Raw genomic sequence first — 18,925 nt, forward strand, 5'->3', positions numbered from 1 at the left:
TGGGCTGCCCCATCACCACCCCACCCTAGGAGAATCAGGATGAGGGACAGGTCCCAGGAGCAGCCTCAGAGAAGCCAACTCTCATGCACCCTCATCACTCAATACCATTTAGGATATGCAGGCTGCACACCAGGCAGCCAGCACTTTCTAGCTCACTCATTCCTCAGACCCTGCTTCCTAATTACCAGCCCCCTCGCTGTGCAGATGAGGACAGGGGACCCAGAGAGTTTAAGTCGCTTGCTTGTCCAGGACCACTCGACAATAAGAGCATCTGGATATAAATTGGGCATGCTCCACCTCTAAAGTCTTCCCCCTTGATAATTAAGAAAACATCCAAGGATTATTTACAAGTGAAATGTGAAAGGGAAAAAGAAAGAAAAAAGAAGGGAGACAAAGGAGATAAAAACTCAAGTTGGCATCTCACAGCAAAAACAAATTGTGGGGGCGCCTGGTGGCTCATTCGGTTAAGCATCCCACTGTCGGTTTCGGCTCAGGTGGTGAGAGGCAACCCCAAGTCAGGCTCCGGGCTCAGCGGGGAGTCTGCTTGAGATCCTCTCTCCCTCTCCCCCTGACCCACCCGCTAAGGCTCTCTCTCTCCCCCAAATAAATAAGTCTTTTTTAAAAATTGTGAAGTCTTTTTTTTTTTAAGAACAAAATAAAAAATGATCGCGAAAGAATTAAATTGAAAATCTCAATGGGACTTTGTGATACTAAAAGGAAATCCTATTTCCAGCTCTGTCAAGAAAGTGGCCCAGCAAGGATACTACTCCACCCATGACCAGCAGGTTAACATTCTGGTGTCCAGCTTTGGGTGAAACGTCAACAGGGCTCCTTGGAGAGCTGCTAATTCCATGCCTTGAGGCAGGAAAAATCAAGATCCACCTATAACTGCGGGCATGCAAGAAAGCAAAGATGGGCTCCAGAAGGTCTTGGGGGTAGAAGTGAGAAAGCGCAGAAGCCAGCTTAAAAGGACGGTCAAGGGCCAGGTTGTGACAATTTGAACATCAAAAACAGAATACAGTTAATGACATTTAAAGGGAATAAGTTGAGTCTGTAAAGGCCATGACGATCAGGGAATGCCAAGGCTGAAAGGGCAACCAAGCAAACGAAGCAACTGATATATAAAGGAAAGAAGATAAAAGGAAGATATTTTTAATCCATCTTAAGAAGTAAGGGGAGGGTGGGCGTGTATGACTGTTCTGTATCTGCCACTAATATCTTTTATAAAGCATGACATGAACATTTCTCTAAGCAGGGTGGCTATGAATAAGCCAACCGGATATGGAACGAGGAGGCAGGCAGGAGAACAGAAAGGCCTGACACTGTGGTCACAGACTACACCCAGGCAGGAGGAGGGTCGGGTCCCGTGTTGCCAGGTGAGCTGTATGTTCACTTTTGTAAGCACTTAAGAGAATGAATAGATTTGGTCTGCAGTGTTAGGGGAATCTAAGGCATACATTTGTGATGAGATGTAACTGTTTAAAAGAACTTAACTTCTGGGGCTCCTGGGTGGCTCAGTTGGTTAAGCGGCTGCCTTCAGCTCAGGCCATGATCCTGGAGTCCCAGGATCGAGTCCCACATCCGGCTCCCTGCTCAGCGGTAGTCTGCTTCTCCCTCTGACCCTCTTCCCTCTCGTGCTCTCTATCTCTCATTCTCTCTCTCTCAAATAAATAATCTTTAAAAAAAAAAGAACTTAACTTCTAAGTTTCTAATTAGTTCTGTGAGCATATGAAGTAAATATCCATGTACATATGAATGATTTTCTATATATACCTGAACCTATACATATATGTATACCTAATTTTGAATAGTTATTCAATACATTTAAAAGATGAGTAAACACTAACAATGAACAATTAAAGCACAAATAACACAGTTATGAGTTTTCCCCAAAGTATCTGACGTCCTGGCACTCGCCACATGCCACTTTCCTTCCTCCGTACCCCTTGGTGATTGGCACACGCCACGCGCTGCCACCCATTCAAGCAGGTGGGTATAAGGATGGCTCCCTGCATGCTACCCTCCTGCTAGGAAGGAGAACCACTCGACGGCCCCAATGCCCTCTGGAACATGCTCCCAGTCTCTAGGGCTTTCCTCCCTTCAGGAAATAGTGCAGCTGGCCTCCTGTCTGCACCCAAAGGAGGCCAGGAGCCTGAAGACAGAAAAATGGGCTTCCCGGCCTTCCATTCCAGACAGGGCTGCTGGAGCTCGAGTAAAACACAGCCTCACAAGCAGACCTTCCCTGCACCTGCTACAGAGAGGATGCTTCTGGGGAGCTCTCTTTCCGATCCTTAGTTTTTTAAAACATGGCCACTGCCAGTCACTGAGCTCCTGCAGCAGAAGGCAGGCTGCTAGCAAACAGCTTGCTGTCAGCTACCCCCCTCCCAAACCATCTCCACCTCATTGCAGGCACAGGAAAAGCAGGTCCTCATGCCACCTCCAGGGTTCTCTGGGGCAGAACAAAGCCTGGCTTTCAGAGACACATCCAAAGGCAGGGAGATGGCATTCAGCAGGGCACCACCGAGGCAACATGCAGCCGGCCTTGATGCAGTTATTAAAATCCGAGAAGGACACGGAGAAGAAACAGAGCTCGGATATGTCCCACAGTTCCCAGTTTGCTTGCTGCAGCCTCGGGGGGCTGCATGGGGCATTCCACTCCTGGGACCGGCGGGTCATGGGACAGGTGTCACAGGCTTCAAACACAAACCAGAAGCTCCACCGAACCCCAACTCTGCTCCTGCTGTGACTCAGAGCCTCTCTGGCCTGAGCGTATTCCCCAGGAGGAGCCAATGGGGGTGTGAGCTGAGCTGTCATGTCAATTTCCCACCTGAGTCTGTTCCAACTTTGTCTTAGACGTGCTGGAGTGACGTGAAAAGGAAAACAATCTGTACAGAACCGCTTGCCAAGCATTTTTGGTCTTAAAAGAAAAGATACTCAAGATTGGAATCTGGTTTGATGAGAAAAAAAAAAAGCTGGCAGGTAGCAGATGCCAGAGTAAGCTCAGGGGCCACGTGGGTAGACGGCCCACTGGGGAGAAGCCCCTGGCAACCCTGCTGACCGGACCCTGCGCCCAGAGCTGCAGGTGCTATCAGGCACGCCAGCGTGCGGCTGCCCTGCCCCAGCCCCCGGACACAAGTCCTCCAGCCCCCCCTGGGGCCTGGGCCCACACCGGGCTGGGGACAATGTGACCAGGTGTGGCTCATGCGTGCGGAGTGCCCAGGCAGCCAGGGCCACTCTGCTCCCACCTCTGCCCCTGCAGACACCTAGGTAGCTAAAAGCAGTGCAAATGCGCCCAAGGAAGAGTCTACTCATGCGAGGGCTGAGCGAGAGAGGGGAGTGGGCACAATCCAAGGTTCATTTGGATGCTCACCTGGAAACATGGCCCCGGGTCTTGGAATGGCAGAAGGACATGGCCAAAACGTGGGCGTTTACAGGAGAGAAATTCATGGCAACTATTTATAAATATATCATAATGTATGCATTTTGGTATCATTTTTGTTGGCAAATGAAAATGAGAAGTTCTCCCTGGCCGTAAGATCCCTTTTCCGTCCCCAACGCATCCTCCACCCCAACCCTATAATTTATCTTTCCTCCCCTCACTCAACCCCACCCACCACACATAACACCTGGGTGAGAACAGATCCCCAGCGTTCCACAGGACACCCCTCCCCCACATTTTCTCCTATGTCACCACCTCCTGTAACTATTAACTCCCCCCTCTTTCAGAAAGTCAGCACCAGGTGTTACTTATCCATTTCTTTGTCTAGGCTCAGAGCCTACTGCAGTGCCTCTATTTTTGCTGCGCTTAGGACTGTAATCCGATGAAGGCGATCTTGGGAAGGTGGCAAAAATCAACACGATCTCTGTATTCCATATGTGGTTTTTTGTTTGTTTTTATTTTTAAAAAGGAGAAAAACTTTAACTTAAAAACATGTATCTTTTCATTTTCTCTTACTCAAGAAGGATTTATTGAACACTTATTAAACGCAAGGCACTGGGCGGAGGGCTTTGGCCCATTCAAACACAAGGCAGACGTGGGCTCTGCCCCCTTGGGATTTACTCAGTGAATACGGAAATTATTTGCAACAGCTTGTAGCCTTTTAGAACACAAGCCTTGCAGGGATCTAAATCTTAATGAGAAAAGTTCTAGGCAATTTAAAACGTGCTTAGAGAATTAGGCCAATATTTCTAGTGTTCTGAGAATTCTTTAAAATTTTCCCTAGAATTATCACCTGAGAGCAATAATAGCATTTTTATTTTAAAAAAAGCAAACACTACCTTTTTTTTTTCAATTTATGAAGCTGGTTTTACTTTTTAACAATTTCTTAAAACTGAAAATTAAAGTCCCAAGTCTCAGAATTCCTATTATACAATACAGAAAAAACAAAAGAAAATGCAATAAAACTAAAACAATAACAACAATAAAAGAACTTTGTCCTGGGATACCTTTGACAAAAGAGTAAAAAGCTCTCAATGACGTATTTTGGAGAGTCACAGAATGTTTAATGCTGACTAATTTCCAGATAGTAAATCTGAGTCCCAAAGAGGCTATGAGATTTGCTCAAGGTCACACATGGCGTTGGCAGATGAGGGAGGCAAGGCCCTCTAACACAAGGCTGACTGCTGGGTCTCTCACAGCTTGTCTTCTCTAAGAACCACTCGGAAAAGGATAACCTTCACCATATAGGGAGGTTACCTAAACCTCAAATAGACACCACCTACTCCCACACAGATGAGCTGCATCTCTCAATCCTAGCCAAACTTCTAGAGATAACATACATTACTGTTCTCTCTCATGAAGCTTTAGGTGATCCCTTGATGACACTTTGAATTAAAAAAATACACACGTGCGCACACACACATAAACTGAGCACTTCAATCGTCTTCTTCAGGCCATTACCTATTACTGTCATTTTCCAAACATTCATTAATGGGTAACAACCTGTACAAGCCAAGAAACGGGTAAGACACTCTTCCTCAGGTGTCTGGTAAGAAAACATGTAGGATACGTTCAGACTTCTTAAAGACCAAATACAGTGTTTTCAGACAAAGTGCTCCTGAGTACTATGGAGCCAGATGTCTTGGAAATAAAAAGATTTGGTGAAAGATGAGAAGATCACAAATCAGAGCTAAAATGCTGTCCGTTTTAAGCATCTCAAAAGTACATAAGACCTTTTCAAACCAGATATAAGGCCTGAACTGCACTGGGGATATCATACAGTTGGTCCAGCTGGCCTCAGACCCTGTTTCTCGCCCATCCTGTGTGACCCTAGGCTGGCAATAGAGGGTCCCTCTGAACCTCGGCCTCCTCGTTTTAAAAAGGGGGTAAGAATAGTCTCCACCTCTGAGCATTACAGGGGGACTCAAAGTGCCCAGAATGTAATAAACACTCAATGGATGTCCTTTTCATTTATCATTAAGCACCATCATGTACAAACCATCAGCAGAAATTAGAGATGAAACCCGAAAAGAATTCTGAATCCAAAGAATGAGGGATCCACCAGTCTCTGAATCTCTGCTGACCATTTTTAGGTGAGGAAAACATCAGGAAGTTTATGAACTCTAAGCACCTCATGGAATGATGCCCTACTCACCACTCACTCAACATTTACTCCTTAGGGTTCCTAATGATTTCATGAATCAGTATATGCTCAACAAGAATGGGCTGCTTTTCTTGCAGTGAGTTAATATTTAATCTAAGAGTAATAATATAGTTCAAAGAATCTTAAAAATTGCCACATTTTCAAGCCAAGTAAATTTCTAGAAATATACTTGAAGGAAATGTGTTGGGTTCACACATACTGATGCAGAAGGGTGTTCACTGGTGTGTTATCTGAGGAAAAATTAGAAACAGCCCAGATTCCCAATAACAGACCAATGATTAGATATAAATGATGGGATATTAAGCAATAATGAAAATTGTGCTTTTCAAGAATTTTAACACCATGGGGAAATGGTCAATGTATATAATTAGGTAAAAAAGCATTTTTATTGCCCCAGATATGTAATGTATTTGTCGGAGGAATAAAACCACTTAAAAATACCTCACAAAAAAATGAGAAGTGGTTGCTAAGTTAGTCATCTTTTTGTCCTAATTTTTGCTAAATTATCTACAATCAGCACACTTTTATGACCAATGGATATATTAATTTTAAAACTTCACTCCCTTTCGGGCGCCTGGGTAGCTCAGTCATTAGGTGTCTGCCTTCGGTTCAGGTCATGATGGATCGAGCCCCGCATCGGGCTCCCTGCTCGGCGGGAAGCCTGCTTCTCCCTCTCCACTCCCCCTGCTTGTGTTCCCTCTCTCGTTGTGTCTCTCTCTGTCAAATAAATAAATAAAATCTTAAAAAAAAAAAAAAAAAACTTCACTCCCTTTAAAGACTATTTACGTTCACTAAATGGCCAGGCACTAAGGGCTGAGCAATGGAGTCGGCTCCATGATTCTGTCAAACAGTGACAAGCATCCCTGCTTTTTCCACCCTGAAAATCAGAAATGGAAGCTATCTACCAATGCCATGCCACCAACAGAGGGTCACAAAACTTTTAACTTAAAAAAAAGAAAAGAAAAGAAAAGAAAACCGAGGTCCAAAGAGTTTCCATGACTTGTGGCAACTTTCACAAGCTCACGCAGGACCAGGACTGAGACGCGAGCGGAGCATCTGTGGATGTAGGAGCAGGGAGAAGGTGCCCCTGAGGACAGAAACGACAGGAACGTGGCACGGGCGGTGGCCTCCGTGCAAGTCAGGCAGCTGGTAAGAAAGATGACAAACCCGTGCTCAGTTTCCGGAAGCCTCTGGCAATGCCTCCTGTGGGTGGAGAGAGAAATGCAGAAGCCGCCTCCAGAGAGGCAACAGCTAAAGCAAAGGAGGTGGGGGAGGCAGGAGACCCCAAGACAGGAGACTGACAAGCGTCCGTGTTAAGCAGAGGAAGGAGAAAAGAGATTTACCAAAAATGAACAGGAACAAGCCAGACCAGAGAGGCCTGGTCCGAGGAGAGGCAGAACTACAACACTGCTGGGGATAATTCAACTGCACACGGAGGTGCCACAGCCCCGCTCTAGAGCCACAACAAGGAGCCGTGGCCCCCAGAGAGCCCGCCGCCCGCCCACAGACAGACCAGTGTCTCTCCAGCCCGGCCATGTGGGCTCGTAGGAATTGAGCTCTTTTCCCTACCAAGGGTCATTTGTGTTTGTTCCCAAACCGTCCGTGTCCGTTTTGCTTGTTAATGTAATTATACAGTTACGTTTATTATTTCGTGAGTCGCACAGAAAAAGAGCTGTTTCTATGAAAGCGAAGTTTAATACCTTGAAAAACTAAATTAAGGATTAAACGGCCAATTCAATTTGGATACACAGTTGCACTGTATCCGAAAAAAATCACTTGACAAAGAGGGGATTATGGACTTCAAATCCAGTGTGTGTGTCCTAGTGGACTCATGAAGGTAAAGCGCTTAGGAGCACTAGCCCGGCCAACAGGAAGCACTCCCCAGAGGTGACTCATTATTATTACTGCTTGCATTATCATGATGGGAGCAGACAGATGAGAGCCATGACGGTAGCAAAAAGGAAAGGGAGGGGGCACCACAGATGGGTGCTCCGGGAAGGCTTCCTGGAGGAAGGCTCTTCAGGGAGGGCACATTTGGGCTGAGAATCAGAGATCAGGAAAGAAAGGGGAGGGAGGAAGCCTCCGTGAGGCAAGCGTGGGGTATCCACAGTGGGGCTGGTGCAGGGCGAAGGGGGAGGGTGCAACGAGGCTGGCAGCAGAGAGGGCCAAGAGCCAGGTCACAGGGTTCTAGAAGACCCTGCCTTTGATCCAAAGAGCAGGGAGAAGCAAAGGAGCAGCATAACCCCAGGGGATCTCGAGAAAAGACCAGCCGGGCTGCTGATACAAAAGAGTATTTGCAGAGAAGCAAGGTGGATACAGGCAAGCAGGTACGGCAGCCCAGGGACGGGATGGCAGTGGCTTCGTCCATGCCGGTGGATGCAGGGTCAAAGAAGGGGTCCAAGATGCACGTGCACGAAGAATTAACAGAGTCGGCTGATGGCCAGCAGGATGCAGAAGTGGGGTAAAGCATGTCACATTTCTCAAGACAAGTGTGGGGAGAATGTTGACAGTGGACCTGCTAAGCCAATGACTGGGCATAGGAGCCAGGAGCCTGGAGCCGGGAGGGAGGAAGGGGAGTCAGACGTGGGCGGAAATTGGCGAGCTGCGAGCATGGAGCTGGGAGGAGGAGAGTGTTCGGAGAGATGCCCCGCAGGGCATGCCCCCATTTCCAGCAGCCCCTCACAGTTACGGGCTTCAGATGACCACTTCCAGAGGGGAGGCTTGTGAGGGCTTATTTTTTAAAAAGCTCTCTCAGTTCATCAGGGTCGACGCCTACCGATTTAGAAACTCACAAGAAGAGGGAAAACCGGTCAAAGAGGTTGAAAGGACAGGCCAGAGAGACAGGAGGAAAGTAGAGGAGCAGGAACGACAAGTGTCCAGAAGGGAGTGGTCACTGTGTCACGCCTGCTCCAGGGGCACCAGGACCTCCAGGGACGGCGGGGTAGAGAAGCCGGGGTCCAGCCCACGCTCTGGCCAGTTAGACACCCTGCAGATGCTCTGGGCCCTCATGCCTCGTCCCGAGCAGACTCCGGCTGCCTTGTGATAGTCCTAGGGTGGTAAAGTGTAACACAAAGGCTCGTACAATCGTGATGCCCGGGACCACATGGACACAAGTGAATGAACACAGTGGAAATCGGCGTATGATATCGACTGTGGGCTCCAGTCCTCCCTGGGCACAACTCCAGAGTATGGGGGTGAGGGGCAGGGGGACCCGTCCATGACCCCTGGCCCGTGGAAGGCCGGCACCACACATAAGCTTAGTGAGGCACTTTGCCACAGGCCTCAGGTGCTCTGCAATGGTCTTTCATTTTGTTGTTGTTGTAGTTTAAATTCAACTTTAAAAAGTTAAAATGGCACAGGGACCTGGCGGAATATGCAAGTTCCCAGACCCCACTCGCTTCTCCCAAGGCAAGGCAAGCAAGTCCATGCAGGATACCAGCAGAGGCCTGGAGGGCTTCTTGCACGGGCCCAAGCCAGATGCAGAGTCCTAACCTCAGAGTCTTGAGTTCAAGCCCATGTTAGGCGTGGAAGCTACTTAAAAAAAAAAAAAAAAAAAAACAAGCCAGGGGAGGGCCAGATTCAAAAGGCAAAGCGTCATTTCTCTACTCTGGGAGACAGTCTGTAAGAGAGGGAGCTGAGGTTTACCTCATCTCCTATTATCAGAGCCCCTAGGTTACCCCTTTATCCCCACTCCCACCCACAACAGAGAACCACTGTCCTAACTGATAAGAAAATAAATCTAAGAGGAAACAGCTCTGTTACCTTCTCCACACCTCACAACTGATTTTACACACTGGTGAGTCACAGCGCTGCGGCCACGGCATCTCCTGGGTTACATACCTATAAACAAACAGTGGAACCCAAAAAGGACACCAGGCACGGAGCAGGGCTCTGATCTGTGCCTTCCACCGACCTCTCAGCCAGTTTGGTGAGGCTCACAGACCCCTCCTTAGAAGAAAGAGTTGAAAACATAACAAAGCACAAAGAACTAGGAAGGAAACCAATTGTATTGCAATGCGGTTATGACAACTTGCAAATAGACTGTGATAGAAGAGCTTCTTTGTCAATGTATTAAATAACAAGATCTATCTGCACGCCTCATAATGAAGGTAATTTCAAAGCAGTGATGAATAAAGGTGGCATTTCAAAGGGGAGTCCTGTCTCCACTGCAGCAGGACATGAAAATCTTGATTTCTATTGGTGACAAAAGTCACAGGACCTGCTGAGAACACCGTGCTTTGGTTCCTGTGTTCACCGTGAAAGGAAATGCTGCATTTCAGTTTGAAGTTAGTGAAAATAAAGATGTCATGTCATTTCATTTCTTCACAAGTTCACAGATTCCCCCAATTTCCCTCTACAGACTCTTCAGAGGTCCTAGGACCTCCGTTTGAAAGCCCTGCTGAGGAGTGTGCTATATTTAAGAGTTACTCCCGATCGTTCATTTAATCAACAGTTTTAATCAATACCTACTTTGCTCTAAGCACAAGTAATGCAGAAGGAACCACAGAATTAAGGTAAGACTTGGGGGGGGGGGGCGACCATGGTCTAAGAACTTTCAGGGTCTCTGCTCAGCGTTTACTTCGCTTCTTCTAATTTTGGCATAATCTGTGTTGTCCACTGCCAAATCCAACAGGACCTTTTTCTCCCTCTCTTAAATATATAACCAAAACAGAGTGCACAAACAGAAACAAGCCACAGCGTCTGTTCAAGTCTACTGTTTGCAAGTATTTCAGAAGCTGGAGGTCAGTGCTATGGAAGAAATACTAGGAACCCTCCACGCTTCCACTTCCTCGATAATCAAACCAGCCCTGCCCAGACTGCAGACATTGCATAGGAATGAAAGGAGCAATTCATGTGAAAGTTCTCCAAAAATACTGAAGTCCTGTCCGTGGACAGTTCCCATTACACTGTGATTGTAAGTGATTCATCTGTGTAGGGACCGAGGAGCCTCCTGTGGCAGAAATGGCCATGCAGAGTCCCACAGAATCACAGGAAGGTCTCTTAAAGAAGAAGAAGTAACACACAGGGATTTCTGAAAAAACTGTTCTGCTGTGAATTCTACCGTGAAGCAGTCTGAAGGAACCAAAGACGGAAGCTGCCAAGGACATGACTCTGGACACAGTTTTCTATCTAACACCACATCTCTTGGTATAACAGATACCGTGAGTCAACAAAAGTGACTGCCAAAGAGCTTCCTATACACTACCAGACACGTCAGAAAGTCTAAAGCACCACTGTGAACACTGGTACAAGTCTAACACGCTTCATATCTGCCCTGGTGTGGATTATTCTATTTTTATTCTGATCGAAACTGATTACCTGCCGTGTTTACAGAGACTGTAGGATTCTTCTTAGGTATAAACACACAGGTCGGTTTAAACAAAATTCCTTTCTCATTAACATCTAATGAAGAAAAAAGTGAGAATAGCCCCAGACACATTCTAAAAGAGAAACTTGTAGTTCCAACTTGTTTATTATAAATGATTTCCCAAATTCAAGAACACTGGAGATCACTCTGTATTGAGACAATAATTACAGAAAACGTACGGATGTTATAAGCTGGTTTTGAACTAAGTTACCATCAAATAGAAGCAGGATTGCTGTACTTTTTATTTTTGAAGACAACACAATGATACACAGGTATGTAAATGATCTCACTTCCAAAGAGACATCACTAATTTAGACGAGGCTAAAGTTAACTTGAATTTTAAAGTCAGGGTTGTCAAGAGAAAGGAGAGCTGGTCTGTCCTACCAACCTCATTGGTCAGCCTTGGTATACGTGTCTTGCTATGTCATATAAATAATACTAAGCAGCCAAGATGTTCCCAGTGACTTTGGTTTAAACGCAAACTCCTTCCCAGTGAGTTTCTATAGACTCACATGGTATTTTGGTAAGAGGGGGGAAATGGGAGCATTTTCAAATTCTCCTGTACAGTTAAGAGAAAACTGGTTCAAATGAAAATTTGTACCTGGTCCCCACCACCCTAAAATTTCTATTCAGAATACTCAAAATCAAGGCCTTGTGTGTGGCTGAACCCTACAGCCACATTTCTCGGGACACCCTTCCACGAATGGCAGGCCATAAGCCCTGCTAGCCAGTACGAGGTCCCACGTGGGGCCACGGCTAAGGACCACTGGCCGTCACAGCACCGTCACCAGACGAAAGGGAACTACTCACGGAAGTACTTCAGCGTCTCTTCAATTTGCTCAGTTGTGAGGTCAATGTTGGCATCTGGAGAAATGAGGGGTGTATGGAGCCAGTCGTCGTGGTCATAACCGTAGATGGTGTCGGCTCTTAACTTATAATGGGGCAGCTGCTCCTCCAGCAGGCTGATGATCTCGACTTCCGGAAGATCGGTGCTGTTGCACACGTCTAGAGAGAAGAAGACAGGGATATGAGAGCCCAGACCCGGCTGTGGCCTGGCGGCTGCTAGCTAACTAACCTCATGGCCCCAACGGGTGTCTTCAGCTCCGTACCCACAGCAGGGAGCGGCCAGATGCGCCTACATCGGGGACCTTCTTCCAATTTAAATTCCATTCTTGAAACGTACAAGACCTACCTGAAACATTTCCTATACTGTTTAGCAGCCCACTTTCTTCAAAGTGAAGCCACAATTCCTATGCTTTCTGAGCTCAGTCAGTCTTCCCAACCCTTTCTCGGACCATTCTCTTTCAATCATTCTACGTGTAAGCCAAACCAGCTACAATTTCACCGGTATGTCCAACTTCTTCCTGCTACTCTTACCATTCAAGCCATGCCCCCATCTGGGATTGTGCCTTCATTTAATTCACTCAACTGTTCATCCGCCTGTATTTCTTTCCATTCATCCATCCAAATATATCCTGAGTCTGAGACACAGGAGATGCACAGAGTCAACACAACAGTCATGGTCCCGCTCTTGCAACGCCTGTATTCTTGTGGGGCTTCCAACCATGAAAGCAATAGGTGTTCCTCTGCCTCCAAGGCAGAGGCCAGGTCTTCCAGGATATGCTGGTGTTTTGAACACTTCAAGCGGAATTAACCTCTTCCCTCCCTTCTATATTCCCACAGTGTTTTGCCAGATCTTCTATTACTGCCCTTATTAGGTTCTGTCTTCTGGGTATTTTAGTATCCAATCCATCTCCCTGTGCGATGGCCAATTTCCATCAGTGGTTATTCCCAATTCACCACCCGTACTCCTCACAGGTCCTGGCCTAGACTGTGTGCTCAAGGGGCGCACCGTAATGCCTGTGAAGGTCGATCAATCCATAAAAAGCCCATCAAAGAGGCCTTGTAATTAAACTGTAAACGCAACAAGACATCCAATGTACCCAGGACAAGACCAGTCTTCCGCAACTTCTCTACCCCCGGGGAAGAATGAATTAAATAAATGCTAATGGATGAGTGTTGATTATCTCTCAACTAATTCTGACATCAGTCGCCATTACTGGCCCAGTTCAGAGTATTCGTGACCCATGATGGCAAACGGCAGGTGCAAGCAGTGGTGGTCTTGTGAACCCAAAAAGAAACTGAAGCACCTATGGTGCTCCTGGCTGGACCAGAGAGTTAACTCAATCTTTCATCCTAGGAATGAGCCCTCAGTGAGAAAAACCACTCAAAAGATAAGAAGAATACAATCAGAGCAATTCTTAGGAAGGTTATTGCACAATGTTTTAGCCTTGAAGTAGTAAACAAAGGTGGGGGCCTGGATCACGGTGGAGGGCAGAGCATGGGATTCAGTCTCCCGTCCCTCTCCAAAGTGCAGGGAGGGGCAGGAGGAGAAAATCCTCCCGACATATGTGAAACCACACAACAGCAAGGTGAAGTAAGGAAGGGGTGCTGACAAGAGATCACTATTATGAGTCATTCTGAGAACGTGGAAGGTGGCACCAAAGGAAAGGAGAGAGGCCCAGCCTGAACACACACAGAGGAAAATGAGCGGTGCAAAGAGTGGGGGCGAATCCCGGGGTGTGGCAAGCTGGAAGGGGAGGCGGAGGGAGCAGGAAGGGCCCGGGGCAGGGGTTCGGGGTTCACCGGGGAACCAAAGCCAGCACAGCAGGGAAGACCAGTCCCTTTGCTGCTTTCTGGGCTGAACCAAAGACAACGTGGCAGCAGGGCGTGGCTACAGGGCCGCTCACGCTCGAGGAGAGTATGGAGCCTTCCCTGCCCAGAACAGCTACGCCAGAGACTTACCAAAATCCCTCTGTCCTTCGTGTTTAAGGCCACACAGCAGGCAAAAAAAATACAGAATCACAGGTAAAGGGAGCATTCGGTGACCCAGTGTCTCCCTTCGAGCAAGAGCCCACCGAAAGCGCCTGTCAGACCCCCTCCACCTCCTACCACCCCCCACACCCCGTTCTCGCTCAATTCAATATGCAAAGCTTCACTGCAGAACATTTCGATTCAGGAAGTCAGTGTGGTTTCTCAAGCACTGAGGAAAGAGAAGAAAATAAGTACAAAGTGAAGACATTTAGAATTTTCCTTGGAGCTTTAGGGACTGGAAGGGGACAACGTCTGAACACTTAAGATTCTCGGCCTCATGTGGGAAATGTCACTGCAAGCGCTCTTGGCATTTCAGCCAGCTGAAAACCAGACCCAAGCTGCTCTGCCACTTAGCAAAGGTCTGCCGCGAACAGAAGATGCCTCCTCCCTGAGGCCAGAGCCAACAGCCCAACCTCAGGACAGACCTCATATTTTTTCTCACCTCCTGCCAACGACAAACGCCACTCAAGAGGCTCAAGAAGGGCCCGTAATTAAGCAAATACTTCCTCCCCTCACAATCAAGTGAAGAATAAGTTCCCACAAAGCTCATCTTGGGGAGAGGCCTCATGGTTATAAAATGGCAGACTTGTGACTGAGGGGACATGGGGTCAAGGAGGGCTGACACCCAATTGGCAGCATCTCTTAACTGAACATGGACTGGCCCCACAAAAGGCAGTGCCAATCTCTGCCTAGGAGATCAGGCAGGGAACTAACACATTCCTACATGACTCACCCTCACAACAGGCTAGAATCTTCTGGTGTCACTGTTTTTGGGTGGGGGGAGGAAGGTAACTATCTAAAACAAAAATCCCTTCTAAGAATACCATGTCACTTCTGAGCATGTTGGCAGGGGCTCAAACTCTGAGACTTGACCTGTCCTTCCACATTTCCAGGGCTGAAGGTCAACCTATTTACAGTGTGGGTCTTTCCGTCCAAGAGAGATCGTTTCCCTCGGAGCACAAGCTGACCGGGGAGATAAAGTATCAAAAGGTGAGACTGTGCCAAAATACCTTTTTAAAAAAACTCTTGTGTATTTGATTTTGCCATAATGTGACCAGCCATATAAACACAGTCAAGTTTTTGGCCACCTGGAAGGCCCAGAGAATCAGAGCATAAGGAAGGACTGGAGACGCAGGGAGCATTCCTCGACCTCGGCTGCAGGGTGAAGAGGGGAACACCACATTTGCCCCACGGAGAAGACATACTCAAGGCCCGAAGTTGGGTAAACAGAGTATGAGAGCCTTCAAGAATTCTCCAGGAATGCCTGCACTGTTGCAAGCACCAGCCGGCTGCCTGCAGGGCCCTCTCTGACCCTTCAAGCAACCTGGGACAGATAATACCTGTTGTGTTTTACAGATGAGGAAGCAGAGATTCACAAGGGCTGTGGAGTATCTTGTCGGTCAAGGCTACGCAGCTAAATAAGTGGCAGATCCTGCATGGGAAGCCTCAACTGTCTGACTGAGAAAGCTATATCCCTTCCTTCTGCCACCTGCCTTCCATCTCTCCCAGCGGGCACACAAGAAATGCTGGGGAATTCCCAGGGTATTCCGATGAGGAAGTTGTTGTTCTAAGTAGGGAGACGACTTCAAAAGCATGACAGGGATGTGCAATTAAACACACTGACAAGTGAGGGAGGCATCAGAATGATTTTCCCTTCTAGAACCCAGGAAGCAGAGCGGAGAAGTGAAGTTTAAGTAACTTGTCTGCAGAACCAGGGAGGGTCAGGGGCCCGAGAAGGATGGCCCTGCCCCCTCTCCTGGGGCTTACTCAAGCTCACAGTGTCAAAGGACACTGAAGGACCCCTTTATACTCTTGACAGTCATTTCTCCACAGCTCCAACTCATATTATTTTAAGATTTTATTTATTTATTTGAGAGAGAGAGAGAGAGAGCACGCAAGCAATGGAGCAGGGGCCAGGCCGGGCGGGGGGTGCAAAGAGGGAGGGAGAGGAGTAAGCAGACTCCTGGCTGAGTGCAGAGCCCAATGACATGGCGCTTGAGCCCAGGACCCCGAGATAGTGACCTGAGATGAAACCAAGAGTTGGATGCTTAAACAACTAAGCTACCCAGGCGCCCCCCCATTCACATAATATTAACAAGCTATAAAAATGTATTCTCAGATAAACCTCAAATAAAGAGCACCAACCTGCAGATTGAACTCAGGACCCAACAGGTCCCTGGCTCCTGGGAGATGTTCAGCAACCACACAGGCCAGAACCCACCAACGCCCAGCCTGTCAAACCACCAGAAAGCCAGGCCCACTCAGACAGTCAGGGCAGATCTCCCCCTTCCTCAGTTACTACAACAGCCCCATGGTTGCTGGCCACCCTGTGGCTGGTGCCATCTGTGGAAAGATGCTTTTTAAAAAATGGTACTGCCCTGCTTTAAAAACCTCCCAGCTCCCTATAAAGTGCTCCATGTTTCAGCCCACGCCTTCCTAAGATAAGAGGCTGTTGGGATGGAGGTTTCCCAATACCCAATTTCTGCTTCTTCCTTTTGGTAATGTAATTCCCAAGGTGTGGCTGGGCACATGGCCACCTGGATAAAAACTACATGTCCCATCTTTCCTTGCAGGAAGGTATGTCCCCATGCCTGGTTAACAGGATGCGAAGAGAGCCTCCAAGCCATGCCTTCTCCAGCTGTCGCACGCAGAGAGGGGGCTGGTGCTGAAACCATCTTCAACCACACAAATAAAGGCAACGCCAGAGCAATCCTGGGCACTTGGGGCCACCTGGTCGAGTCCAACCTTCGCCTGGGACTTTGAGGAGGGGAAGAAAGGTCTACCTTGTTGAAGCCACTTTTTTTTTTTTTTTTTAAGATTTTATTTATTTGACAGAGACAGACACAGCGAGAGAGGGAACACAAGCAGGGGGAGTGGGAGAGGGAGAAGCAGGCTTCCCGCTGAGCAGGGAGCCCGATGCGGGGCTCGACCCCAGGACCCTGGGATCATGACCTGAGCCGAAGGCAGTTGCTTAACGACTGAGCCACCCAGGCGCCCATTGAAGCCACTATTATCTTGGTCTCTGTAAAAACAGCCTTTCTCAGCAAGTGCAGACCCTGCTGTTTTATCCAATACCTCTTCAGTTAAGCCACACCAACTTCTCACCATTTGCTAAACATACTTTTTCCACAAATGTTGGTTTTTACACCAGCTGTCCTAGCTGCCTAGAACGCCCTTCGCTGCCCAGCAAACTCCATCTCAAAATACCACTCAAATGTCACCTTGTATTTCAGGCTTTCCTTGACTTCTGACTGTGGCTAGGTACACAGCACACTGATGATTCCACTACAATGTTATGTTTTCTGCAGCCCCTTCTCCACTAGCTGTGAGCCCCTCAGGAAAAAGAATGGAGTTCACCGCCTCTACATCCAGCCGGGCAACAAACAGTAAGTGCCCAGTGAGTGCTGGGTAAATAATGGGGACAAGGGCAAGGAAAAAATCAGCAGTGGGTGGCAGGGCTACTCTGTGAGCCCTGCGTCCCCAGGATGGACAACGCCCAGCATTCAGCACGAGGAAGGTAGAGCCATCTAGTGTCGTGTTTTCAGGCCCCTCCTGGCATCCCCGTAGGTTTTCGTTCAGCATGGAGGTAAGTCCCACGGGCAAGTGAATGTCCCCTCAATTACTCAGCCAACAACCGATTCAACCCAATGTCCCCTATTCCTACGGCACCACTTTGGGCGCAAAACATAAGGGGTCTCTTCACCTGTTCAGAGCTATAATCCCTCCCAGGCTTTCTCCAAGGCATTAAGTTTGGAGTGGGTCCTCCTACCCGAGGATGAGGGCTACATTTAGGGCTGGCTGGGAGGTGGCACAGGGTGCTAGAGACTGCTAGGCATCCAGAAGGTCTGGGGCTACAGGGGCACTATGTCCACTCGACACCTGCCTTGGGCCAGATCCTCATTCCCGCAGAAGGGCTAGAAGGAGGCCCCTCTGATACACAGGTGACATGCCAGCTTCATGGAACTTGCCAGGCACCCGAGATCAGGCTTAACATTTTACAGCAGAGGCGACAGCACTAAATCAGTGCCTGACATTTAAAGATCGGGGAGTCTCATGTAAAGACACAGATCCCTGGCCTCTCGGAAGAAATCAGCATATCCAGGACCGTGCAGTTACATGCTCTGAGTGGTGGCCACCCCCAGACGGGGGCGGGGGTGGCTCCATCAGGGTCTCTGGGCCTCCCGCCTACATGCTGAAGCTGGAGGGCTCTGGGCCCGGGAGAGTGGGGAACTGCACAGATGCAGGGGAGAAGCATCCTAAACACTCACCCAGGCTCCAGGAGCTCCTGGGGCAACAGCAGGGGGAGGAGAAAGAACAAAAGGAGAGAGGGAACAGCACTGGATAAAGAGGAGAGCTTCCTGAGAAGAAATGCAAAATCAGAAGAGAGGGGAACAAGGGCGCAGGGTGAAGTCAGGGAAGAGAGAGACTGGGAGGCAAGCCAGCAGCACGACTGCCACCTGCCGGAAGGTGCGTGGGGCCCAGGTACAGCAGGAGCTCTGTAGGAGGGGACCCCAGGCCTGGCTCTGTCCCCAGCTTCTCCCCATCACCCCAGCAAGTCCCATCTTTGTCTATCTGGAACTCAGTTTCTGCATCCACAGAACGAAGGCGGGGGGTTGCAGAAAAGCTCTATTCCTACCCGACAGGTGTCTGAGCAGGCAGGCCAAGGGCTGTGTGTACAGCACACCCTGCTCCACCAAGGGGGGCCCAGAGCCCCGGATGTGCTGATTTCTTCTGAGGGGCTAGGAATCTGCATTTTTACATGAGATTTCTTGATGTTCTCAATGTCAGACGCTCACTTAGAATTTCGTAAACACCCGAGGGCCACATTAAACATATGTGTGCCTCCTGTTTGTGCTCTGGGATTTCCCAACCTGGTGTCTCACTCTGGGCCTCAGGGGAATGTTCTAGACTACAGTAAAGGTGACAATCAAAGAGAAAGCAAAGGAACCTTAACTCAACAAAACTGGCCATATTCTAAAAGCCCATCTATCTTCTATTTTCTCCTCCCCTGCCCTAACCCATTCCATTTCTTTACCCACCGTGTCTCCAGTTAGCCACAGGGGTGGTGGTCGAGGACTGT

General features: G+C 48.3%; 1 protein-coding gene across 7 annotated transcripts in view; it reads right to left on the minus strand.

Moving 5' to 3' along the window:
- Positions 1–18,925, minus strand: part of TRAK1 (trafficking kinesin protein 1) — a 111,386-nt gene that overhangs the window by 68,998 nt on the left and 23,463 nt on the right. For 5 of the 7 annotated variants that reach the window (XM_025883662.2, XM_025883620.2, XM_025883639.2 and 2 more), the window contains exon 2: positions 11,782–11,976. Coding sequence is in view for 4 of the 7 variants with exons in the window: in XM_025883620.2 (XP_025739405.2) it covers positions 11,782–11,976 (195 nt within the window). In the remaining 3 variants the exon portion in view is untranslated. Of the gene's footprint in view, positions 1–11,781; positions 11,977–13,776; positions 13,918–18,925 lie in introns of those variants that run through there. The other 2 variants (XM_025883629.2, XM_073901542.1) reach the window with 2 other exon arrangements.

This window comes from Callorhinus ursinus, unplaced genomic scaffold, assembly GCF_003265705.2.
Source record: "Callorhinus ursinus isolate GAN/ISIS: 27379988/994484 unplaced genomic scaffold, GSC_fseal_2.0 scaffold1, whole genome shotgun sequence".
Classification (NCBI taxonomy): Eukaryota; Metazoa; Chordata; class Mammalia; order Carnivora; family Otariidae; genus Callorhinus; species Callorhinus ursinus.